A 27,197-nucleotide genomic window follows, 5' to 3' on the forward strand; every position below is an offset into this window, starting at 1 on the left:
TTGTCACTGAAGTGGAAAGCTATTTCAGAAATTGTATTTATGATTTATTACCAACTACATCATCCACCGCTAAGAGGTTTGGAATTTCCGGTGTTTCATACTTATTTTTCTTTATGGGGTTTGTGTATCTTTGCCTTTTTTCTTTAAGTTGCATCTACTGACGTATACACTGTTAGCACTGTTAGTTGCTGTTGTGTTAAAACTAAGACAAATGCACTTGAGTATCTAATATAATCATTTTAAATAGACCTCTTATTTGTTTTTCTGTCCATTCAATCTGCTACACAGGAACTTCAGGTAAGATGATGCTATTTTCAGTTCAGATGCACTAGTAGATGTTTTGCATCATTGCAGATTTATAACTGCATAACTGCTTTTTCCCCCCTTCGAGAGTATGTATGCCTATTTGCACATTTACATTGAGATGTGTGTGATAGAAGTATTTTTCTTGGTTGCTGTAGAAGGGAAATATTTTCTGAAGTATAAATATGAGACAGTTTTAAAATCTTTATATGTTTAGTTCTGGAAGTTGCATGATTATATCTCTTGAGAGAGAGTGAGTTTTTAAATATGATCCATGGAAATCCTATAATTTCTCATTAGGCAGTTGTACAGCTGGATTGGTTTTGCTGTTAAATTCTTTTATTAAAAGTGAAATCAACAAGCTGTATCTAACAATATACCACATATACTGCCAATCAATTCCTTTTATTTTCCAGGAATTAGGAGCTATCTTTGGATGGTGACTATATAAAATTTCATCCAAATGAGGACCCTTTTCAAGTAAAAGGGGTCCGGTAATAATTACACTCAGACAACAGGCATAAGCTGGGATTATCCTGGGCAAACTGACCTATGATCACCCTGTATCTATGTCATATAGACTTACTCTAAGTAGGTACATTTGGGGGAACATATTTTGACCATCCAAGTTCCTTCAACAATAATTCTTATTTTTTGGAACTCCAATATCAAAGAATATGATTTCCAACATTTCTGGAACATTCAATCGTGAATACTTTCTCATCTCAGTATAAATCCTGAGTAGTTATTTAAGTTTGATAACTGACATATGCAAATTGTCCATCAGGAATAGTTAGCCATCTTCTAAATTTTCTCACACATAGAAAATCTCACTTAATCAGTGAAACGCTCTTTTGGCTTTTGACCTTGTAGGTAACATAAAATGCAAATCTGACATTTGGGTGTGGGGAAGTTGGAAGGTGGCTCTCTCAATAGGGGTATTCCTGTGCTATGAGAAGGCCCAGTTGACTTTTAATCACCACCGACTTTAACGTAGGCTAGGCTACTGTTCCATCTCAACCCCTCAGCTACCACCAGGGAAACAGTTTCAACATCTTTGCCTCTAATGGAGTTATTGCATCCTCTAGCAAGACACCCAGATATTATTCCTGCAAGAACAACTTCCCTGACTCCCAGTTCCCATGCCTGATTGATTCAGATCTTCACCTGAGCTGCAATCAAATTAACAGCAATGGCAATCTATACCCAGTGTAGCATTCTCTGGCCCTAGGTGTCTGTATTTCTCTGCAAGCTCAGTGCAACCCAGGTTCAGTATGGGAGACTTCCAGAACTGCTGCCTGAGATAGTTCATCTAACCCATCCATTGATTTGGTACAAGAGAATCAGTTTTGTGAATTATGTTTTACAGTTGTATGTTTTTCCCAGTAACTTTTACATTCTTTTTTCTCTGTATTGTAATCTCATTTTTCTTTACCCTCTTTATTTCTTCACACATTGAGTTTTCTTTTTTTTCCCAGAACTCTTGCCTCTTCCACATTTTTTTCATTTTTTCACTGAAACAGCTATTTTAAAGTACCAGCACAATAGTCAGCCTTTTCTACCAGGAAAAAAAATAATTTGGTGGTAATTTATCACAGCACTTACAGATAAAAGGTACAAATACAGCTATAAACTATGGAAAGCATATTCTGAGTCTTATAATCAAACAGTCCTAAGAACAATCATAAGTATCATCAATGGGGTGAATAATGATAATTTCCATATCATATCCAGAATGTGTTCAGGATTCTTACCTGTTGCCTTCCACCATGAATAGCCAAAACAGACTTTGGAAAAGCTAAGCATCTATTATATGAGAGATCTGTGAGAATGGTAAGATTCATTTCATTAGGAGCCGGAAAAAATAGACCCTTAAAACCAGAGGAAAATTAATAAATTTAATGCTCATTAATTTTAATAGTAATTTACATCTCTCACTGAAATTATATTATTATGCTATTTACTGAGCTCTCATCAGAAAGTTATTTATGGGAGTTCCCTGGTGGCATAGTGGTTAGGATTCGGTGCTTTCGCTGCAGAGGCCCAGGTTCAATCCCTGGTCGGGGAACCGTCCCACATGCCATGCGGTATGGCCAGAATACAAAAAAATAAAATAAAATAAAAATAAATAAAACATCACATTTAAAAAAAAGTTATTTATGTCAGTGAACCATCAGTGTTTCAAATGACTAATATAAGTAAGATTCTGTGCTAGATTTTATTCAGATTACCTATTTGTTTAGGTTAAAATTTGCTCACCAATGAGCTAGTAATATTTCTCTAGCTTTATTCCTATCTTAACAGAGAGAAAAATAAAACCCAGATTGGTTTTCAGAAAAAAAATTTATGTTCATCAAATAAGCTTATTTAATATCTGATGGTTTGTAGAGAAAGTCTGAGCTGTATCTAAAATCTTTATTTAAACTTTACATTGCCACTTAGCCCAGTTCTCAGTGCAAATGTACAATTCAGCAATAATCCTTGGTACCGAGTCAGTCCATTCAGGTCTAGGGAAGGAACTGTTTTCTATGTTGGGACAATTATTTAAAGATGAGCCTAAAGCAAAACTGAAGGCTTGCTGCTCTGGCCTCTGCGTAGTGCATGATTGTCCGACTGTGCCCAGCTGCTCTCTGATACCCTTTAACTCTGCATTTTATCTGTGAAAACTGCTGCGGCAGAAACAGCCTGGAATGTTTACCTAATGCTCTTCTACTTAATACCCAGAGGGTGTGGAACGTGCCACAAGCATAGCTCCTACTTTTTCTCCTTCTGAAAAGAGTACTAAACAGGGGCGGGGTTTGGGGAGGGAACATCTCTTTTGAAGTTGTTCTAATATTAACAGTCTCTTTCTGACAGATTTTTGTTAACACGGATCATTTATAGAGTATCCCAAAATCAACTTGTTAAAAAACAAGATGTTACCCACTGTGCCAGAGTAGAGTGCATAATCATGTCTACCTATGATTTAATACGCATTTTGGTGAAAACAGTGTGCTTCTTACTACTCTTCACATCACGTAAGCAAAACGTTTGGTGCCCAAGGCCATGAGGGCTTGAGAGTTCATAATGAAAATTTTTATTACTAAGCTATGGCTAATCGACTGTGTAAAGGCGTGAGTGCAGGAGGATTTTGGCCTTAAAAAAGCAGCTGATGGTGTGATTTCAGGGCGAGAGTATGGACAATTTCAACTGGGGAGTCCGCAGGCGTTCTCTGGATAGTCTGGACAAGTGCGACATGCAGCTTCTGGAGGAGCGCCAACTCTCAGGAAGTTCTCCCAGCCTAAATAAAATGAACCACGAGGACTCCGACGAATCCTCCGAAGAGGAGGATCTCACCACCAGCCAGATCCTGGAGCACTCTGACCTAGTAAGTAGGAACTCTCCACCTAAATAAAATGAACCTAAATAAAATAAAATGAACCACGAGGATTCCGACGAATCCTCCGAAGGAGGAGGGTCTCACCACCAGCCAGATCCTGGAGCACTCTGACCTAGTAAGTAGGAACTCTCCACCTACTCTTCCCAGGACATTGGGAGACTTCTTTCTGTGATTCAAGCAGTAGTGCAGTTTCCAGTTGCAGCTAAAGAAACTTGCTACAGCTGCTAAACTCAACTCTGAAACATCAGGTGGTGTCTGCTTCTCACCGGTCTCTTCTCTGTAGGTTGCAAATGGAAACAAACACTGGGGTTTTTATAAGCCCTGAATGCCATCAAATCTGCTCAGGCCTAGATTTTCCCCAAATAACTTTTATTATGCTGAAGTCTTTTTTTTTTTTTTTTTTTTAATTCCTCAGACATCTGAAGTTTGAGGAAATATGACACGGACATTTTGATGGGGTTATCTGGAAATAGGGGTGTTTGTATTTTTCAGTGCTGGGCCTTGCCAGCTACCGTGCTTAAGTTCTAATGACAGTGACGTATGTATGTTAAACAGTTATTACCTGTCCACCAAAAACTAGCTCGTACGCTGGTTTGTACTCTTATGTAGAGAATGATTAGAGCTTTTAAAGAATGGGAACGTCACACTCTGTTTTGTTTCCTATGCTTTCTCAACAGATCATGAATCTCTCCCCTTCTGAGGAGACTCATCCCACGGAACTCACGACCACCTGCGATATGACCCCCGCTGACCCTCATGCCTTTAACACCAGAATGGCTAGCTTTGACGCTTCTCTGCCTGACATGAATAATCTTCAGATTTCTGAGGGTTCAAAGGTGAAGAGATTTTGGCAATCGTCGATTGTTGTTTTCTTTAACAAAAAAAATGTGCTTCCAATTTTCTGAGCATTCTTAGCAGGTTATAAGTGGAGGGACTATATTTTCTTTCTTTCTTTTTTGAAGTAGTTGAGTTTGTGCCCCTAAACCTAGGTTTTGAAGTTGCTTTACTCTCACAGACCTGAGTGGCCATCTTCCTGTTGGTTGAAGGAGATTTGATTTGAGGTCCTTTCAAAATGAAACGTTTTGCATTTTCCATAGAGCACGAACACTGCTCGTGTTTTGCCATTTGATTAATGGCAAAACAAATTGGTGTATGTCGGAGATTGCTGAGACTGGGAAACTGCTGTTCTTTGTCATGACTTTTATAAAACAATCTGCTAAGTGAGGTGTGGGTGTATGCACGTATCGGGGGGAAATTTTTTCCTATGTAGGAACCAATTTTACAATCTGTACACTGATTCTGTTCTCGCCTTTGGCGGACTATCAGAATTTTCAATATCAATCACAGTATTATGCACAAAACTGTCCTAGCCAGGCTCTCTGAGGAGAAAAGTAAGTAATGGATACAATTTCCTTATTTAAAAGGTCAGCTTTAAAAAAAAAAAATCTAAAAATGTGTATTTCATTTAAGGTTTATTTTATCAATATTTCCATAAACTACCTTGTCCATAAAACTATCAACTCCCACACTGTGTTCACATATGTGCCCACATAAATGCCCATTAGTACAGAATTTTATTTTCTTATATTAGAAATACCAAAATAACCTATTGCTGTTAGGATAAGGTTTTCTTTATCTTTAGTTTGGTTATGGTGGTATAAGTTTAAGGAGAAAATGAAATAGAAAAAAATTTACGAAAGTATATTCTTTCTGATGCTTCTACTAGAAAAATATAATACTGGCTATTCTGTATTCTTTTACAGTGTGCTAAAAGATATGTCTGCGATCTAGCAAAATCTAATCTACTTTAAACCAAGGGCAACCAATGAAACTGCAATCACCTAAAAATATTGAAGCTTAAAAAATAATTATTTCTAAGACTTCCCCATTGCAAAAGGACGGTGATCAGGGTTCTTAGAATTAGCAGAGTCCTTTTTTAGCCAAAAAAGGGGCCAGAAAGAAAACTGTCTGAGATTAAAATGCCAGAATCTTAATATCAAGAAATGAACTTCATGGAAAGGACACCACAAAATAAATGTGAAGTTATTAGCATTTATTACTGCTCAGTCTTGCAATAGTCATTTTCTCAACTTTTCTATTTTGAATGCTAAGTTGTATAATTCCTCATACAAAGCATTGCCTAAGGAGTAATATTTTCATGGACTCATACAGAAATCTATCAAGGAATTCTGTCAAGGAAAGGCTGAGTCTAATTTCTGAAAAGCTATCTCTGTTTTTCACATCAGCTGGGCTTCTGCAATGTTTGATGATGTATCTGTGATGTTAGAAAGAGAAAATAGAAAATATTTTTGTAAGAACTCAGCCCGCCCCTAATAGATTAAGTCTATATACATTAATAACCCAGGCCAGTCAGCAGTCTCGTTGGAACCACTCTAGTTTTAAAAAGCAGGAAGATGTAAATCAACTATACTCCAATAAAAATTAATTTAAAAAATAAAAAAATAATAAAATAAAATACAGTGCTCTGCCCATTCATCAGACACAAGAAAGCAGTGAATCTTTCATCTTCTAGCCAAAATTAAGCTGCTTAACTGCGCGGCTGTCAACCTTGACAGTTACTGTTTACATTCAAAATTTGGGGTAAAGGATAAATGAGTTCTTAACAACAACAACAAAAATTATATGAAGTGGACCATTAATGAAATTCTAACTGGACAAGAAACTAAATATTTTTTTAATGGCAATAGTAAATGTTTTAAAGATAAAAAAATAAAAATAAAATAAATAAAAAGCAAGAAGCAGCAGATATGGATACACCTCTGAAATGCAGTATTTATGAGCAGTTCCTTCAAAGACATGAGATAACCTATTTCCCTAACATATCTGTAAACATTTCTAATTTCCCTCTTTAATCCTAGACTCAAAATACTAAATGGGCAGCCAGATGTCAACCCACGATAACTCTCTAATTCATATATACATCTATTTCGCCTTGATTTTGTTTTTGTTTTAAGAAAATGACTCACTGAACCACGTACGTGTGATTTCTTCCTCTCCTCTTCTGCTCTGTGATCCAGTTGCCTTCCTTCCTCTCCCGAAGAACAATCAGTTCTCCAGATGATTTCCCCCTGGCCCAGGTTCAAGCCCAGCCTCTTTTTCCATTTGACTTGCTACGTCTTTTTCCTGCCCCTCAGTGATCCCAGCTCTGCCTGCCCTAGAGCCCTTTCATCTCGCAGATCATTCTACATTTTATAGCAACGTGAGAGCAGCCTCTCATATCTGTTATCTTCAAGGGATATTCCCAAGAGTAAAGCATATGTGTATATGGATCTTGGAGGATTTTCAGCATGGAAAGGCCTGTCAACGTGGCAGGCTTGGTGAATAACTCTGGATCACTTGTGAGCACTGCAGACACTTCTGGAGCCTTTACTATGCCAGGCACTGACAATTCTAAATTCTAGTTTCCATAGGTAATATTGGACATGTTATATAATATATTGGAGAGTTAACTCCAGATAACTTGCTTTAGAAGACTGGGGTTGTACAATGAAAAGAGTTCTGAATCAGAGATGGTGTCTCTAGTCCCAGCTCTGGCTCTGATTATATACCTGATACTAGGCAAGTCCTTTTCCCACGTGGAGCAACTGTTTCCTCGTCTATAAAATATGGAGATTGGACCAGGGGTTCTCTACGGTCTCTTCCAAGTTTAGCATTTTATACTTCATAAGCATGGGTCAAATATGGTAATCTACTGAGAGCCTCTTTGGGAACTCTCCCGGAAAAGACTGAAGAGAAGATAGAGAAAGAACAGTACTTCAGAGAATTCTTGAGTTCGGTTATAGAAATTGACTCTACCGTAGCTAGAAGACAAATGCCCCCAATTTCTATTACTCTCAGGGTTGCAGATTTTCCTATGGATAGTCTTACATATTGGGGGGATTCTTTTCTCCTTTTATGCTCCCAGGTCAGTGCTGTCCAGGAGGAGGAGGACACCCCCGTGCATGAGGATGATCTTTCCAGCTCCATCAATGAGCTCCCGGCAACTTTCGAATGCAGCGATAGCTTTAGCCTGGATATGACCGAGGCAGAAGAAAAAGGCAGTCAAGCGCTGGACCAGTTTACTCTTGCCAGGTGAAGAGTGTACAGGGCACATCGTACTGGCTTCGCTCTAACTCCAGTTAAATGTCAGGCTTGTGCTGCTGGGACTTCCTAACAAAGGAGTCCAAGCAGACATATAACTTGGAGGGCTCTCGGCGGGTGGGAATCATCCAACCCCAGAGCAGGGCCTTATGCGGAACCCATAAAGCCCTAGAGTTAACGTAAAAAGCCAGAGGGGAGCCTGGGGACATGGTCCAGGCCTTGTAAGCTTTGAAAATAAGCAAGCTTGGCAAGTCTTGGAAATAGGGAGTTCTTTTCATTTTGAGTTAAAAGACCAGAACAAGAGGCCCCTTACAAGCCAAATACCTACTCTTTTTTTAAGTGGGTGGCTTTCAGCCTCGTGGCTGACATTTCTGAGACAATTGAGATCTAGTCAGAGAGTACAAATAGGAAAAAATATAACGAGGATAGATTTTTAAAAACCCCACTAATGTGGCATCTAGAATAAATCACAAATAATAATGCTACAGATTTACTTTAGGAGAAGAAAGTCAGAATCCTAAAATCACTCCTCTGAACGTTGAAAATAAGAATTAAGTAAAAGCTTCTGATGTGGCTGGACAGAGGCCTTCTGTTATGGTGACCCATATCCGCCCATCAGAGAAACGGCTTACGGTGATACCTAGAGAAGAACTTTGACTTTTCACAGTTCGTTCATTTTTCTCTCCTTTCTTCGTTCCTCTCTGTCTCCCCCTGCATTTCTCTTCTTTCATTTCCTTTCCTCTCTGTGCCCTTTTCTTCTGGGCATTTATGTATCTGCACCCACTAATACTGTGCCTCCACAAAGGAAAAGTGAAAAGATTCAGAAATTTTCTCATCACTTACTGTATTGAAAAATGAAAAGGACTGCAATGGGCCACAGCACAGGAATGAATGTATCCTGTGTCCGGGGAAAGGCTGTCCAGGAAAGTGAGGGGCAGTTACTGAAGGCTAAAAGAGGTACCGAGTCTAGAAAGGAAATCAGAGTGGGAGGAATCCCAGAAATTCTACAGGTGAAAATTCTCTTTTCTAGAGTCAGAAAAGACTCTTGGAGACCTCTGAATGGGAGCCAGGCCCCCAAAGTGACCCCAGCGGGAGGAGTGGGCAGAATGGGTGCCTCGGGGTGAGAGGACGCCACTTCCTGACGCTGCCGTTTGCATTTGTTCCAGCTTTGGAGAAGGCGGGAGGGGAGTCTCGCCGCCGCCCTCGCCCTTCTTCTCGGCCATCCTCGCTGCGTTTCAGCCCGCGGCCTGTGACGACGCGGAGGAGGCGTGGCGCAGCCACGTCAACCAGCTGCTGTGCGACTCGGACGGCTCCTGCGCCGTGTACACGTTCCACGTGTTCTCCTCCTTGTTCAAGGTACGGCGCCCACGGAGGAGCCCACAGACGCGCCGGGGCTGCGGTCTCTTCGGGGAGCCAGCTGGCCTCCAACTGAAGGGGTTAAGTGCTGGGTTTACACCACTTTGTCCTCCTGACATCCTTCAGTGTCCTCTGACTTCATCCTTTCTTCTCCTCAACCTTCATCTACTCAGGCTGGCACTGTGGAGACGTTGCGCTCGGGGATTCAGGCCGCCGTGCTGTGCCCCTCGCTCCCCCACTCTGGTTTTCACTGGCATCATCAGTGCCAGGCAGGCAGCCAGGACTTCAGGACCACAGGGTGGCACCTTCTGCCAAGCCCAGCCTCCATCTCTTCTTTCCGCTTAGACCTCTTCTCTATCTTTTTAATTCACTGTGTTTTTCCTTGTCTTTTATCTTTCCCCACCATGGAGTCCTTCAGCGTGCCAGCCTGTGAAGCTTTTCTAGAGGTGGAGTTCTGCTGAGTATATCACGAGAGAGGCACAGGAACTTAGCTGGACTGAGGGATGGAGCCCTCTGACCACCTTCAGGAAGAGCCATGGGAAAGGCAGAAGGGAAATGAGGAATTATATAAAAAGTGGAAAATGAAAAAACTGGGATCATCTGCTTTAAATGATTTCAAATTCAGGAAGCCATAATTTAGTTAACATAAAAGTCAACTTGGTTTTTGAGCCTGGGGGCCCTTCCATTTTTGGAGAAGTATATACCAATAGTACTCAGAGCTAGTTTCTCAGTATTCTGAGTGCTAATCCATGCTGCGCTCTCTCAAGTTTTTCAATTTACTTTTCGTGAGACCTGTTAGAAAACTGAATGGACAAAAACTAAGGTTGCGTCTGAGATGCACTGGGGGCTGGAGGGACTGTTAGCCTTAAGACAGAAAACAATGGGCTGCTGAGAGATAAGAATCCAGAAACACCCTAGCATTAAGCCAGACTGAAATTTAAAAACAACTATCCACAAGCTACCATTTGAGGTAAATTTAATTGTTAAGGATTCAGGAGCAAAGTAATTTATTATATTGTTCTAACGTCAGTGTTTAAATAATGGTTAATAATGTATATTTAAGTTTGGCTGTTGTAGTAATTTTTTCTTATTACGGTTACTAGACTCTTCATGCTCGATTTTATAGTCCTGAGCAGTACTTTTCCCTCTGCCAAGAACTGTCATCTCCTCTTTTCCCACAGCTGTGCTCCCAATGACATGCAAATCCCTGACTGGCTGTCACTTCAGTGAATGACACCTTCCTTTACCTCTTTCTACCTGCCCCCCCACACACACTTGGGATCCCGAGCCAGTTGTAGTTGTATCTGTTATACTTGTCACACTTGTTTAGGTGTCTGTCTCCCGGGAGACGGCAGGTAATGGTGTCTTGCTTTGATTCCCCAGCAGCTGGCACAGTGGCTCACACACGGTAGCTGCTCAGTCAATGCAGAAAGAATGAATGGGAAAAAAAAAAAAACCTTTTTAATGTAAATCTTAAACGTACAGTTTCTGACTTAATGCCAGTACGGCAACAGATTGTCATGTGAGCTGGGACGTGGGGCTGGGCCCTGGGAGGTACATTGGGGTTTGGATTTTTTGCATCAGTGTATTAGACCAATTTCTAAGGAGCTTATCCGCAATAATAATAATACAAATGTGTACCTCCTATTTCAGTTTTTAATATTACATTTAGCTTTAAGAACTTTCTCAGCTACCATCAAATGCTCTGTGATTGAGAGCAACACGGGTAGCAAAATCGGTATCAATCAAATATGCTGGAAGTGAAACACATTTCAGACATGCAGTCTATTAATCTTTCGTCATGTCCTCACCATGGCTGTTTACTGTCTTCTAACATTTTTCCTGTGAGTCTGGACACCACGTTTTCCTGTATTTGGTTGGATTTTGGACGGGGTAGAGAGGAGGTAATTGCAAAAATAATTTGGTTTTAAAAACAAGGAAATGGTTTCTAAAGGTCCAGCATGGGTAGCTTTCCAAGTGTCTCAGTCAGTGTATTTCCTTCCTGCTGCTCCTGTGTTAGAATATTGTCATTTGATCACACAGTGTCACCAAATTATATATTTTTATATGGAAGTCATGTGTGGCTCTGAAGTTCCCTGAAAGATCTAGCTTCTCAGTACAATAAAAAACAAACCCAGGGACTTCCCTGGTGGTCCAGTGGTTAGGACTCCACGCTGCCACTGCAGGGGGCATAGGTTCGATCCCTGGTCAGGGAAGTAAGATCCTGCAAGCTGCTCAGAACGGCCAAAAAAAAAAATTAAAAAATACAGAAATGAACCCAGATCTCACCATATCCTCGGGTAAGATGGAAAGAAACCAAACTATCTGCAGGACCTGGATCCTACTCCCGGCTTTGCCACTCCACTAGCTGGTGACTACGTGGCATTTCCTGTTCCTTTCAGCAGCAACATCCTGTCGAGTTTTTTTTTTTTAATTGCACATAAAACTAAAAACACCATAAAGACATATGTATGTTATGCATTATAGCAAGATTCTCAGAGGTATTAAATAAAAAATAAATAATATGCAACATGGTAGGCGTTTTTCTAGTATAACTTGTAAGGAACCAAGAGCCTGCTGCTGTTTTGGGGACCTGCTAATTTCCCCATAACAGGGCAGAGAGGATTTCTCGTGGGTTAGATTCTCCAACTCAAAAGGTACGACATCTCTTTGGGGAAGGCCAGTGCCTAGAACTGGAATTATTTTTTGGTTAAATATTTTGTTCTTTTTGTTAAAGATGTTGTGTGTTGGAAGTTGGGGCTAAAAATATTCTCATTTTGGCACTGACACCGGCCCAGTGAGTCAGATTCTTCCTAATTATGGTTTTTCTTCAGGCAGTATAGGGGGAATAGTAACATTTAGGAAGCACTATAGGTTTATGGAAGGGATGTGAACTTAGAAGTCAAGCTCATCCTTAACTCTTTCACTTACTAGTTGCATGACCTTGAGTCCTTTAACCTCTTTTAACCTCAGTTCCTTCACCTGGTTGTGAGGATTGATGAGTTGATGTGTGCAAAGCTATCAGACAGAGTTACAGACTCCTAATCAGAGGCGCTCTCACAGGGAGACAGGGCCCGTGAATTTACCCTTTCATTCTTCAGAGGCTTTATGGCCCACTTTAGTGCTCTATCTCAGGGAGCTGTGATCTTGGGAAACAGATTATATCTCATGACCTTTTTCCTCTCACCCACATTGAAGTAATCTCAGAAATTCTCACTCATCTGACAAACATGCTAGGCAGACTCAAGCTGCTGACCGGCACTGACAATCAGCAAAAAGCAAAAGCAGCATTTATTTAAAAGATTATATGAGCACCCATGCATTGGGAAATGACATTTTAGGAAGAAACTTTGTTCACACTGGGTGATTACTCACTTGACTTAAGACATTCACTCTGCCCCTATCACCGCCCCCCCTCCCGCCACTTCACGGAGGACCTGTGCTCATCTGATATTTTTATGAAGATTTAAAAAATAGTTTTTTCTGGTACAAAAGTTAAAACGTGGCCATTTACAAATAGTAATTATGTTGCCTTTCAGAATATTCAGAAAAGGTTCTGCTTCCTAACCTGTGATGCGGCCAGTTACCTTGGAGACAACCTCCGGGGCATCGGATCCAAGTTCGTCAGCTCTTCCCAGATGCTCACCTCCTGCTCCGAGTGCCCCACGCTTTTCGTGGACGCCGAGACCGTGAGTATCTCAGGCCTGCTCCCGCGGCAAATGGCCCGCCCAGCTGATGGTGCAGAACTTGAGGGAAGCACACGTGTGTTGTGGTTTGTTTGAAAGACACTCTCAGTGTTTGCGAGCAGCGCTCTGCTGTGCTATGAGTCCCAGAGGCCTGGGCCTGCACAGGAATGACTGCATGGCCAGCCCAAGCCGAGGCAGTCACTGCAGGGAATCAGGAGGAGATCCCCCTCTGTGCTCCCTTCGCGGCCTTGTCGCTTCTCTCCGATGACTCTTGACTTTGAAGGCTGTGAATGTGGTGAGCTAACCTCCCAGAGCGGACCTAGCCAGTCCCCACGATGCCAGGTTGGCTAAGCAGATGGGTCCCCAGAGGCAACGATGTTATCACTTTCCCTACTTCCAAGAGACGATTGCCCTCTGGATGGATTCGTCCAGCCCAACTGCAAATGATGAGTTTAAAAGCAGGAGTCCCCAACCCCCAGGCCGTGGACCGGTACCAGTCCGCAGCCTGTTAGGAACCAGGCCATAGAGCCAGAGGTAGGCGGCACGCGGGCGGGCGAGCGAGCAAGCAAAGCTCCATCTGCCGCTCCCCACCGCTCGCATTACCGCCTGGACCACCCCCCCCCACCCCCCCACCCCGTCTGCGGAAAAATCGTCTTCCATGAAACCGGTCCCTGGTGCCTAAAAGGTTGGGGACCGCTGGTTTAAAGGATGATTAAAACAGTCCCTGGCTGACTGCTGAATCGTGACTGTATAAATGTAATACTAATGATTTAAAGTACAGATTAAATACAAAATCAGTTTGAAAACCTATTTGGCGGTCTGTCTTCACATTGCTGGATGAAGACACTAGAGTCCATGCATAAAATGGATGCTGTATCTTAATGTGGGCTTCTGTGGAATACTTGTTAAGATTTGTCCGTCTATCCTGATATGGGGAAGATGGATACTTTCACAGGAGACTTTGATTAGCAGTATCCAATGCAATTGCCGCAGATAGTGGAGCTAAATTACAAACTGCACAGCTTATTAAAATGGATGCTACCAGCCCCCCCGCCCCACACTTTACATCTAAATATACTTCTCTTTTCTCTCTGCATAGCCATGCCTTTGTCTAGGTGTCTCCCTGGAAGTTGTTTTAATACAAATTATTTTCCTGTCTTTAGCTCCTTTCTTGTGGACTTTTGGACAAGCTCAAGTTCAGTGTTTTGGAACTGCAAGAATATTTGGATACCTACAACAACAGAAAAGAGGCCACCCTCTCAGTAAGCTTTTATGTTTCTGTGCCTATACATTTACTTAAAACCAAATGAACCCAACCACTGTGAACTCTTGGGAGGCGATGTGATTTACCCAAGTGAGGCTCTTTTGGGAGAAGACAGATTTCATCTATTCTTCTGTGAAGGATTACAGTTCCAACTTAATGGTGGCAGAATTGTCAGTACTATGGATTATATAAAAATGATACTACAAAAGAGAAAATTTTCAGCTTTCGATTTTAGCCCTATAATTTCCCTACCAAGAAACTGGGGAAAGTGGGTATCTGCTTAATATGTCAGTTTATCAACATTATAACTTTTCTTTTCTCAGAAATTTAAAATTGTTGATTACTTCCTTCCAGTGTTCGCCTCACCCAGAACTGGTTGAGACGGACCTCATCTCTCTTCTCCTTTTAACCACCCTCAGTAGCTGCTTCTCCCTCTCCCTGGTTTCTCTTGGCCTCGGCTCCTGCTCTCAGCTTTTTTCTTCCTTCCAAGATGTAAATTGTAAAATGTTAGAGACAGAAGTCATTCAGAAACCATCCATGCAAACCCCCTGATTTCCAGCAACTTCCATGTGTAATTTCCATGGAGCACTTCCTATCATATACCAGGCACTATAAAAAGAGCGTGGATTTTTAAGTCAGATGGACTTGAGTTCAAATTGCAGCTCAGTTACTTCAGGGTTAGTGACCTTGGGTAAGTTACCTCCTCTCATCTCAGATTCATCATCTCTAAGACAGTGATAATAGTAATTAATTTGCAGGACTGTTGTAAGAACATAACGATTATAACAGTCATAGCAGCTGTCGTTTCCTGAGTCCTTTCTATGTATCCAACAACCTGATAAGAGTTACATCTCTTAACTTAAATCATGTAATGCTTACAACTACCCTGGGAGTTGCTATTATTATTCTCATTAGCTAGGAGGTAGCATAGTGGTATTGAAACCCAGGTCTGTGGGATTCAAAGGTCCATGCTCTTAACCACTACACAATATTGCCTTTAAAATAGAAATAATATATGTAAACTGCCCAGCACAAGTGCGTCGTACATAGAAGATATTCATTCTAAAGCTACTGGGTTTTTTTTCTTGTTGTTGTTATCTCATGACCTGTCAAAGAGAGTTCTGACATTCTACTGCAACAATTCCCTTTGTCTTCTATTTCTGTGGCTCTTTCGCTGTCACTGATGTCCAGCTTCTCAGTCATCAGTTAATAAAAGTAATCCTTTCATTCTGGTTGGTGAACGAGCCAGTCTTTTGATGTCAAGTGTGAGTTTCAGTTCTTCAGTGCTTATTGTTTTCTGCCCAAAGGTTCCTTTCACATCTATACTAGTTACTATTCCAGATACTTAAGACCGGCAGAATCTTTTTTTTTTTTTAATTAATTTATTTATTTTTAGCTGTGTTGGGTCTTCGTTTCTGTGCGAGGGCTTTCTCTAGTTGTGGCGAGCGGGGGCCACTCTTCATCGCGGTGCGCGGGCCTCTCACTGTCGCGGCCTCTCTTGTTGCCGAGCACAGGCTCCAGACGCGCAGGCTCAGTAGTTGTGGCTCACGAGCCTAGTTGCTCCGCGGCATGTGGGATCTTCCCAGACCAGGGCTCGAACCCATGTCCCCTGCATTGGCAGGCGGATTCTCAACCACTGTGCCACCAGGGAAGCCCAAGACCGGCAGAATCGTTAAATAGCTGGGCTGTTACTATAATAGCCTTTCTTACAGTGAAATAGACCTGCCTCAAAGAAGCCACCTCAAAATAACAGAGAAGAAGGTGTGCCGTGAGTCAGGGTGCATTGTCCAGGATGACCCAGCCTGCGAGGAAGTGTTGGGACCTGTCTCCTAACCTCAGTCGTATGAAAAGTTTCTAACCATATGTGAATTTAATCTATACATAAATTTGGAATGCTCTGGTGAAACCATTCTTCAGGGTGATACATCACAACACTGAAATGATAAATGTTGAAATTTTTAAACGACCATCACTGAACCCATCTAAGCAGATATTTTAATTTCAAATTATTAATCTTTAACCAAAAAGTTTTCAAAAAAAGTCGTTATATAAAAATTTTATTTTACTGTGATTAGAAGCTTAATCTATTTTTCCTGACAGAATTGATTGTAAAAACATTCTTAGGACATCACTGAATTTATCTATGTCTGTATCTCTTTCTGACAACAGTGGCTTGCAAACTGTAAGGCAACATTTGCAGGAGGATCAAGAGATGGAGTAATTACCTGTCAACCAGGGGACTCAGAAGAAAAGGTAATAAAAGCCTGTTAGAGTTTATCTTTTCTGTGCTCTGACTTTGTGTGTTGGTGTTGATCTACCCAAGAAGTGTGGAACTTGAAAAAGGAAGAGGCAGAATGAGTCATCCCATACATTCACATGACACCTCTAGAGTAAGAAAGAATGACATTCGCGCCAAGCATGACTGTGTTGATGGGATTTGGGGCGGGGCGGTCTTCTTTTTGGAAACGTAGAAGTATAAAAATAACCTTTCTGCTGACGCTAACTATACTAACCGTTTCCTAATAAATCTGTTCTTCGTTCAGAATATAAAACCAGATGTCATTAATTCTTCACTGATCCACTTAGCTCCTTCAATGAAGAAAGTCTTTGTTGACCTTTCAGCAATCACTCAGACTTTCTTTTTCCTCATTTAGAATTGCTTTAAGTACACACCTCAGACCAGCTGGCTTATAAACGTATGTCATATCGTAAAGGAAACTGGGCAGAAAAGTGTGAACAGATTAAGATCATTCAATTCTGCAGTTACTCCTGTGACCCCCGTGGTGGGTACAACAGTGAATTCTGCCCCGGGTGGAGCTTCTGATCTGTTCAGGGAGATGGACGTTTACCAACAGTCATACACGTGTAAACCGTGACAAGTGCCATTAAGGAAAGGAAGGAACAGTAAAGCTATGAAAGAATACAGCAAGAGAACCTGGCCTACCAGGAGGGCAGTTCTGGGATGGCTTCTCCACGAAGTGCCATCTAAGTGGCGATCTCGGCTCTGAGCTACAGTGCAGAGGGGTGGGTGGAGAGCCTGTGTGAAGGCCCCGAGGCAGGAGGGAACCTGGCCCTTTCCAAGGACTGACGAGAGCCTGTGGGGCTGGGCGTGTAGACAGTGACAGGGAGAAAAGTTTGAGTCTGAAGAAGCTGCACAAGCCAGACCGTGCAGGGCTTTGGGTGCTTATCTTAACAGCAATGGCGGGCAATTAAAAGTTGTAACAGGTGGGTGTGATCAGAGTGGGGCTCGCCCGCTCTCCTGTGGAAACGGACCGAAGTGGGCAAGCGTGGATTTGGGAAGACAAGTTAGGGGGCTGCTGATGGGTCTAGGCAGAGAGGTCACCTTGTAATTACATTGTCACACCTAGAAAAGCATGTTGGAGTGTGCATCCTTCAGAGGGTGAGAAATCGTCTTCAGGGTGGGCCTTGAGGAGAAATGACAGTGTCAGTCCATCTCAGTATTGATCTTATATCCAGAGTGGGAAGAGAGATTATTTTTCTGATTAGAGCTATCATTTGGCTTCCATCCCAAGGCAAAACCCAACAAGTGTTTGACCTCAGAGCACTGCTTACCCTCCATTGATTGATTCACTCCAGCTCTCTTTTTTAAGTCAGATTCTCTATCTTCTGGAATAGTTTGATGTTGCCAGTTATTCTGAGTACCCTTTGCATGGGGACAAGTGAAGGGGGAGATAGGAAGTGAGCTTTAACTTGAAGAATCTATGTCTGGATATAAATTGCGAAGTCAACATGCCAAAACTTATTCCACGTGTGTATTCTATTTCAGAGAAGCGTGGACTTTATGGAAGGATTAGTACTTAACCTTACTAAACCTAGCAAACTCTTGAGCAGTTAGAGATGTCAGTCGGCCAGAGATGGTGACCAAGTACAGATAGGCATGTGAAGTCTTCCCACCCCAAGCCCTACCCCAACCTGTCTGGTCTTGGCCAGTAGCTGATTTCTAGTCATTCTTAACTGGTAACGTAAGTGATAAATTGCTGTGGAATTGTTTGTGGAACAGAATATAACTCTTTGTTGGATGCTGAATATTTCTTTTCTGATTTTTCTTCTATTCTCAACATGAAGTTGTAGACATCAAGGTAATGAGGAAAGGTTACACACTGGTAGCCTGTAAGCTGTAACCAATTCAGACATGTTTTATTCAGCTTGTACAATTTAAATTTGACCCAACAGTTTAAACTTAAAATTGTTCACACGTACACTCAAAACAGCATTCCTGGCATCTCTTAAAAAAAGAGAAAAAAGAGGGAGCAACACCAGGCCTACCTTCCTAAAGTGGCAGCAGTGACCTTGAGCTGGTTGGCTCTCCACCGTCCGCTGTGCACACTGAGTTCCCGACCCTGCCGGCAAGAGCCAGGTGCCAGTCATCACGATGTTCTTTTCTTTATAATAGAAACATGTGCCTCTGCACCTAAGGCCCCACAATGGGGAAGTGAAAGCTAAATAGAATTGTGCCTTTCAAGAAAAACAGGAGTGTTCCTCTTTGCCGCAGTGACCTTTCAAGAAAAACAGGAGTGTTCCTCTTTGCCGCAGTGAGAACAATCTCTGCGTATATAAGATGCTAGTGCCCGTGTGCTGGCCTCACTCCCTGAGGGGACCTTGGAGGAGTCGTTGTAGCGTGTGTACAAAACAACAGAACAGTGTTCCTGAGAAAAGTGCTTCTAATACATGGGAAGTATTTTGGAGGGAAGGCTTTTGTTAAGACAGGTGTGATTAGTCAGTAATTTAGGCTACTTGGTGACTACAATACCCGTTCTCCTAGAATGAGGCACGGCGCACAGCAAATAAGATGTAGAACAAGGCGGGCGTGTAAGTCGCGCCTGTCGTGAGGGCAGCTCCTTGGCAGACGCTGCTGTACCAGTGTCTTCTCCGCCTGCACACACCCAGCGAGACAGGTCTCTTCACGACTTAAAGCCAGCACCTCTAAATAAGGATTGTGGTTTGCGGTGACCTCTCCTGTCGCCCGCGAAATTCATCCTGGAGCGGCTGCTGCTGGGGAGTTTAAGTTCACGGAAACGTAGGATGCGGTGAAGCATCTCGGCTCTGAGCTCTCCAGGCAGTGGCATCGGCCTCGACCCTACAGCGAATTAGCACAGCTCACCTCCCCGGTTCTGCAGGGCTGGCCCTGGGCAAGCTGGAGAGATGATTGCCACTTCATTTGCCATAAGTGATTTTAGTTGACGCACTCTTAATTCCACAGCCATTTCTGAGCACTAATTGAACATTCGACTCTTTGGACTCAAGTACAAGAGTTTGCATGTAGCTGCACTACATTTTATCTTATTACATTCAGACCATCCTAGAGTCTTCATGGACACTAACCCTCTTAGCTGTGTATTTCCTATCCCTGTCTAATCCAAGAACGAGAGAAGCCTGCAACCTCTGTTCTTCTACAAATTGAACAAAAAGCTAAATGTTGAACAAGACGAGATGTTTCTCCAGCTAAACTGTAACCCATTAAACATTATCCTTCGGATACAGTCAGTCAGTCCTTTGCTATAAGGAATCTCTTCTCTAGACTGAGTAAGGAAATGTCTGTTGAAATGAAAGTTTTCTTGAAAACAGTAAATACGTCAGGCTGTGTAATCTGTATTAGAGGCTTAAAGGTATTTATCTTTCAAATCTTTGAAAGATAGTCATGACCAAGGTCCAAAAAACTACTCAACAAATATAATGCAATAGTCATGAATGTGCCAGAGCCAAGTGATTTTAGCAACAGCTGAGTACATATTGTACCCACCTGCTTAGGAGATTGCATGCATCTATGTAATACTGAGTAGGAAAGCTTCAACATTTGGCTAGATTTCCTAAATTTTATCCAATTTAGTTTAAACCAGTGACTTTCAGAGGTTAAACATGATGAAAATTATAGGTAATATAGTATACTGTGACTTATCTTCTGACATGTCGAAAATTTCTCAGATTTTTACCTAACTGACTACATCATAAGCAAAGAACTGGCTTCAGAGCAGAATACAGAGAAACAAGAATGGCTATGCTACTTTTTTTTTTTTTTTAACATCTTTATTGGAGTATTAGTGCTTTACAATGGTGTGTCAGCCTCTGCTTTATTACAGAGTGAATCAGTCACACATATACATATGTCCCCATATCTCTTCCCTCTTGAATCGCCCTCCCTCCCACCCTCCCTATCCCACCCCTCTAGGTGGTCACAAAGCACCAAGCTGATCTCCCTGTGCTATGCGGCTGCCTCCCACTAGCTATCTGTTTTACGTTTGGTAGCCTATATATGTCTATGCCACTCTCTCACTTTGTCCCAGCTTACCCTTCCCCCTCCCTGTATCCTCAAGTCCATTCTCTAGTAGGTCTGCATCTTTATTCCCGTCTTGCCCCTAGGTTCTTCTGACCATTTTTTTTTTCTTTTTTATTTTTTTTAATTTTTTTTTTTTAATTTATTTATGACTGTGTTGGGTCCTCGTTTCTATGTGAGGGCTTTCTCCAGGTGCAGCAAGTGGGGGCCACTCCTCATCGCGCTGCGCGGGCCTCTCATTATCGCGGCCTCTCTTGCTGCGGAGCACAGGCTCCAGACGCGCAGACTCAGTAATTGTGGCTCACGGGCCTAGTTGCTCCGCGGCATGTGGGATCTTCCCAGACCAGGGCTCGAACCCGTGACCCCTGCATTGGCAGGCAGATTCTCAACCACTGCGCCACCAGGGAAGCCCTTTTTTTTCTTTTTTAGATTCCATATATATGTGTTAGCATACGGTATTTGTTCTTCTCTTTCTGACTTACTTCACTCTGTATGACAGTCTCTAGGTCCATCCACCTCACTACAAATAACTCAGTTTCGTTCCTTTTTATGGCTGAGTAACATTCCATTGTATATATGTGCCACATCTTTATCCATTCATCTGTCGATGGACACTTAGGTTGCTTCCATGTCCTGGCTATTGTAAATAGAGCTGCAATGAACATTTTGGTACATGACTCTTTTTGAATTATGGTTTTCTCAGGGTATATGCCCAGTAGTGGGATTGCTGGGTCATATGGTAGTTCTATTTTTAGTTTTTTAAGGAACCTCCATACTGTTCTCCATAGTGGCTGTATCAATTTACATTCCCACCAACAGTGCAAGAGTGTTCCCTTTTCTCCACACCCTCTCCAGCATTTATTCTTTGTAGATTTTTTGATGATGGCCATTCTGACTGATGTGAAATGATATCTCATTGTAGTTTTGATTTGCATTTCTCTAATGATTAATGATGTTGAGCATTCTTTCACGTGTTTGTTGGCAATCTGTATATCTTCTTTGGAGGAATGTCTATTTAGGTCTTCTGCCCATTTTTGGATTGGGTTGTTTGTTTTTTGAATATTGAGCTGCATGAGTTGCTTGTATGTTTTGGAGATTAATCCTTTGTCAGTTGCTTCATTTGCAAATATTTTCTCCAATTCTGAGGGTTGTCTTTTGGTCTTGTTTATGGTTTTCTTTGCTGTGCAAAAGCTTTTAAGTTTCATTAGGTCCCATTTGTTTATTTGTGTTCTTATTTCCATTTCTCTGGGAGCTGGGTCAAAAAGAATCTTGCTGTGATGTATGTCATAGAGTGTTCTGCCTATGTTTTCTTCTAAGAGTTTGATGGTGTCTGGCCTTACATTTAGGTCTTTAATCCATTTTGAGTTTTTTTTGTGTATGGTGTTAGGGAGTGTTCTAATTTCATTCTTTTACATGTAGCTGTCCAGTTTTCCCAGCACCACTTATTGAAGAGGCTGTCTTTTTCTCCACTGTATATGCTTGCCTCCTTTATCAAAGATAAGGTGACCACATGTGCATGGGTTTATCTCTGGGCTTTCTTTCCTGTTCCATTGATCTATATTTCTGGTTTTGAGCCAGTACCATACTGTCTTGATTACTGTAACTTTGCAGTATAGTCTGAAGTCAGGGAGCCTGATTCCTCCAGCTCCATTTTTCTTTCTCAAGATTGCTTTGGCTATTCGGGGTCTTTTGTGTTTCCATACAAATTGTGAAATTTTTTGTTCTAGTTCTGTGAAAAATGCCAGTGGTAGTTTGATAGGGATTGCATTAAATCTGTAGATTGCTTTGGGTAGTAGAGTCATTTTCACAATGTTAATTCTTCCAATCCAAGAACATGGTGTATCTCTCCATCTATTTGTATCATCTTTAATTTCTTTCATCAGTGTCTCATAATTTTCTGCATACAGGTCTTTTGTCTCCTTAGGTAGGTTTATTCCTAGATATTTTTTTTGTTGTTGCAATGGTAAATGGGAGTGTTTTCTTAATTTCACTTTCAGATTTTTCATCATTAGTGTATAGGAATTCAAGAGATTTCTGGGCATTAATTTTGTATCCTGCTACTTTACCAAATTCATTCATTAGCCCTAGTAGTTTTCTGGTAGCATCTTTAGGATTCTCTATGTACAGTATCATGTCATCTGCAAACAGTGACAGCTTTACTTCTTCTTTTCTGATTTGGATTCCTTTTATTTCTGCCTCTTCTCTGATTGCTGTGGCTAAAACTTCCAAAGCAATATTGAATAATAGTGGTGAGAGTGGGCAACCTTGTCTTGTTCCTGATCTTAGTGGAAATGGTTTCAGTTTTTCACCATTGAGAACGATGTTGGCTGTGGGTTTGTCATATATGGCCTTATCATGTTGAGGAAAGTTCCCTCTATGCCTACTTTCTGGAAGGTTTTTATCATAAATGGGTTTTGAATTTTGTCGAAAGCTTTCTCTGCATCTATTGAGATGATCATATGGTTTTTCTCCTTCAATTTGTTAATATGGTGTATCACATTGATTGATTTGCGTATATTGAAGAATCCTTGCTTTCCTGGGATAAACCCCACTTGATCATAGTGTATGATCCTTTTAATGTGCTGTTGGATTCTGTTTGCTAGTATTTTGTTGAGGATTTTTGCATCTATGTTCATCAGTGATATTGGCCTGTAGTTTTCTTTCTTTGTGACATCTTTGTCTGGTTTTGGTATCAGACTGATGGTGGCCTTGTAGAATGAGTTTGGGAGTGTTCCTCCCTCTGCTATAATTTGGAAGAGTTTGAGAAGGATGGGTGTTAGCTCTTCTCTAAATGTTTGATAGAATTCTCCTGTGAAGCCGTCTGGTCCTGGGCTTTTGTTTGTTGGAAGATTTTTAATCACAGTTTCAATTTCAGTGCTTGGTGATTGGTCTGTTCATATTTTCTATTTCTTCCTGGTTCAGTCTCAGAAGGTTGTGCTTTTCTAAGAATTTGTCCATTTCTTCCAGGTTGTCCATTTTATTGGCATATAGTTGCTTGTAGTAATCTCTCATGATCCTTTGTATTTCTGCAGTGTCAGTTGTTACTTCTCCTTTTTCATTTCTAATTCTATTGATTTGAGTCTTCTCCCTTTTTTTCTTGAGTCTGGCTAATGGTTTATCCATTTTGTTTATCTTCTCAAAGAACCAGCTTTTAGTTTTATTGATCTTTGCTATCATTTCCTTCATTTCTTTTTCATTTATTTCTGATCTGATCTTTATGATTTCTTTCCTTCTGCTAACTTTGGGGGGTTTTTGTTCTTCTTTCTCTAATTGCTTTAGGTGTAAGGTTAGGTTGTTTATTTGAGATGTTTCTTGTTTCTTAAGGTAGGATTGTATTGCTATAAACTTCCCTCTTAGAATTGCTTTTGCTGCATACCATAGGTTTTGGGTCGTTGTGTTTTCATTGTCATTTGTTTCTAGGTATTTTTTGATTTCCTCTTTGATTTCTTCAGTGATCTCTTGGTTATTAAGTAGTGTGTTGTTTAGCCTCCATGTGTTTGTATTTCTTACAGATTTTTTCCTATAATTGATATCTAGTCTCATAGAGTTGTGGTAGAAAAAGATACTTGATACGATTTCATTTTCTTAAATTTACCAAGGCTTGATTTGTGACCCAAGATATGATCTATCCTGGAGAATGTTCCATGAGCACTTGAGAAGAAAGTGGATTCTGTTGTTTTTGAATGGAATGTCCTATAAATATCAATTAAGTCCATCTTGTTTAATGTATCATTTAAAGCTTGTGTTTCCTTACTTATTTTCATTTTGGATGATCTGACCATTGGTGAAAGTGGGTTGTTAAAGTCCCCTCCTATGATTGTGTTACTGTCGATTTCCCCTTTTATGGCTGTTAGTATTTGCCTTATGTATTGAGGTGCTCCTATTCTGGGTGCATAAATATTTACAATTGTTATATCTTCTTCTTGGATTGATCCCTTGATCATTATGTAGTGTCCTTCTTTGTGTCTTGTAATAGGCTTTATTTTAAAGTCTATTTTGTCTGATATGAGAATTGCTACTCCAGCTTTCTTTTGATTTCCATTTGCATGGAATATCTTTTTCCATCCCCTCACTTTCAGTCTGTATGTGTCCCTAGGTCTGAAGTGGGTCTCTTGTAGACAGCATATATATGGGTCTTGTTTTTGTATCCATTCAGCCAGTCTATGTCTTTTGGCTGGAGCATTTAATCCTTTTACATTTAAGGTAATTATCAATATGTATGTTCCTATTACCATTTTCTTAATTGTTTTGGGTTTATTATTGTAGGTCTTTTCCTTCTCTTGTTCTTCCTGCCTAGAGAAGTTCCTTTAGCATTTGTTGTAAAGCTGGTTTGGTGGTGCTAAATTCTCTTAGCCTTTGCTTGTCTGTAAAGCTTTTAATTTCTCCATCAATTCTGAATGAGATCCTTGCTGGGTAGAGTAATCTTGGTTGTAGATTTTTCTCCTTCATCACTTTAAATATGTCCTGCCACTCCCTTCTGGCTTGCAGGGTTTCTGCTGAAAGATCAGAAGCGTACACATACACACTCACGAAAAGAGAAAAAGGGAAAAAAATAAATATATATATCGTTACTCCCAAAGTCCACCTCCTCAATTTGGGATGATTCGTTGTCTATTCAGGTATTCCACAGATGCAGGTACATCAAGTTGATTGTGGAGATATAATCCGCTGCTCCTGAGGCTGCTGGGAGAGATTTCCCTTTCTCTTCTTTGTTCGCACAGCTCCTGGGGTTCAGCTTTGGATCTGGCCCTGCCTCTGCGTGTAGGTTGCCTGAGGGCGTCTGTTCCCGCCCAGACAGGATGGGGTTAAAGGAGCAGCTGATTCGGAGGCTCTGGCTCACTCAGGCCAGGCGGAGGGAGGGGTACGGATGAGGAGCGAGCCTGCAGCTGAGAGGCCAGCATGAAGTTGCAGCAGCCTGAGGCGCACCGTGCGTTCTCCCGGGGAAGTTGTCCCTGGATCACGGGACCCTGGCAGTGGTGAGCGGCACAGGCTCCCGGGAGGGGCGGTGTGGAGAGTGACCTGTGCTTCCACTCAGGTTTCTTGGTGGCGGCAGCAGCAGCCTTAGCGTCTCACGCCCGTCTCTGGGGTCCGTGCTGATCGCCGCGGCTCGCGCCCGTCTCTGGAGCTCCTTTAAGCGGCGCTCTGAATCCCCTCTCCTCGCGCACCAGGAAACAAAGAAGCACGAAAAAGTCTCTTGCCTGTTTGGCAGCTCCAGACCTTTTCCCGGACTCCCTCCCGGCTAGCCGTGGCGCACTAACCCCTTCAGGCTGTGTTCACACCGCCAACCCCAGTCCTCTCCCTGCGATCCGACTGAAGCCCAAGCCTCGGCTCCCAGCCCCCGCCCGCCCCGGCGGGTGAGCAGACAAGCCTCTCGGGCTGGTGAGTGCTGCTCGGCACCGCTCCTCTGTGCGGGAATCTCTCCGCTTTGCCCTCTGCACCCCTGTGGCTGCGCTCTCCTCCGTGGCTCCGAAGCTCCCCGCTCCGCCCCCCGCAGTCTCCGCCTGGGAAGGGGCTTCCTAGTGTGTGGAAACCTTTCCTCCTTCACAGCTCCCTCCCAGAGGTGCAGGTCCCGTCCCTATTCTTTTGTCTCTGTTTTTTCTTTTTTCTTTTGCCCTACCCAGGTATGTGGGGAGTTTCTTTCCTTTTGGGAGGTCTGAGGTCTTCTGCCAGCGTTCAGTAGGTGTTCTGTAGGAGCTGTTCCATATGTAAATGTATTTCTGATGTATTTGTGGGGAGGAAGGTGATCTCCGCATCTTACTCTTCTGCCATCTTGAAGCTCCTCCTATGATACTGTTAATGAATAAGAACTAGATGATTCTAGGCTTTTCAGCTACCTTGTCTATGATCAATTCTTAACATCTTGACTTCTTGACATTTTTTTTCTCATTTTGAGAAAACATACCTCTAAATCCAATTTATATATAAATCAAGCCATATCAGGAGTACAGGAACCGGGCTTGAAGAAAATCCTTGTGACCAAATAAAACAAATTCCCACATTTTCAAAAGAATCTTGAATCACCAAAACATAGATATATCTATAAAGACTTCTAAAGGGATTATTTTTAAAACCTGGATACCAGAAAATATTTGCGTGGGGGGGGGTAGTTTTAACATTTTCCTTGAAAGGCTTTTTTCACTATCTTTTTGGAGCTCTAAATGCAAACTACATCCAAGCCTGTGGCCTAGGAAAAGATTCTGGGGTAATAAATATCAATGCAGCTTGGACTAGCCTACCTAGAAAGGAGAGTGTAAGGAGGACACTGAGAACTGGTGTTCGTCAAGCTGGCCATCTCCCCAGAAACACAAGTGTGTGCCCTGAGTGTGGAGTGGAAGGAATTCGTTGACAATGAAATTCCTCGGTACCAGGCTGAAGTCAAAAAGCCTCATTTGCCTTCACTGAACAGAGAACATTTTTCTTTAGCTGACTTGATGACCTGGGATTACAACACTGTTTTGGAAAACAGTAAAAAAGATAGCAGTTTTCTTCACATAAGACCATGTAATTTACTCAGCACTTGCTTCATTCCATGCTTCTGAAAAGTAAATTCCATGGTAGAAGCAGTTATGTACTAAGGTGCATACTAAACGTTTCAGTCAGATTTGACGTTTTCTAAAAAGTCTTCACAGTGGCAACTCTGTATACGTAGACTTAAAACTCTGGCCCTGTACTCCTTTCTTGTGTGACATTGTCTTTCAGTACATAAGGTTTGGTTATAAAAACTTCTAGCACAGTTAAAGTTTTCTTGAAAATAGTAAATACCTCAGGTTGTGTAATCTGTAACATGGCCCAGTTACAAATTTATAATCTTGTAGA

General features: G+C 41.8%; 1 protein-coding gene across 1 annotated transcript in view; it reads left to right on the top strand.

The window, feature by feature from the left end:
* The window catches only part of FRY (FRY microtubule binding protein), a 328,463-nt gene that overhangs the window by 293,102 nt on the left and 8,164 nt on the right, over positions 1-27,197 (top strand). Inside the window, exons 52-58 of the mRNA XM_068526437.1 lie at positions 3,470-3,670; positions 4,360-4,518; positions 7,608-7,774; positions 8,950-9,139; positions 12,679-12,828; positions 13,989-14,087; positions 16,259-16,342. Coding sequence (XP_068382538.1) covers positions 3,470-3,670; positions 4,360-4,518; positions 7,608-7,774; positions 8,950-9,139; positions 12,679-12,828; positions 13,989-14,087; positions 16,259-16,342 — 1,050 coding nt within the window. The remainder of the gene's footprint in view (positions 1-3,469; positions 3,671-4,359; positions 4,519-7,607; positions 7,775-8,949; positions 9,140-12,678; positions 12,829-13,988; positions 14,088-16,258; positions 16,343-27,197) is intronic.

Source organism: Eschrichtius robustus, chromosome 18 (assembly GCF_028021215.1).
Source record: "Eschrichtius robustus isolate mEscRob2 chromosome 18, mEscRob2.pri, whole genome shotgun sequence".
NCBI classification, from domain to species: Eukaryota; Metazoa; Chordata; class Mammalia; order Artiodactyla; family Eschrichtiidae; genus Eschrichtius; species Eschrichtius robustus.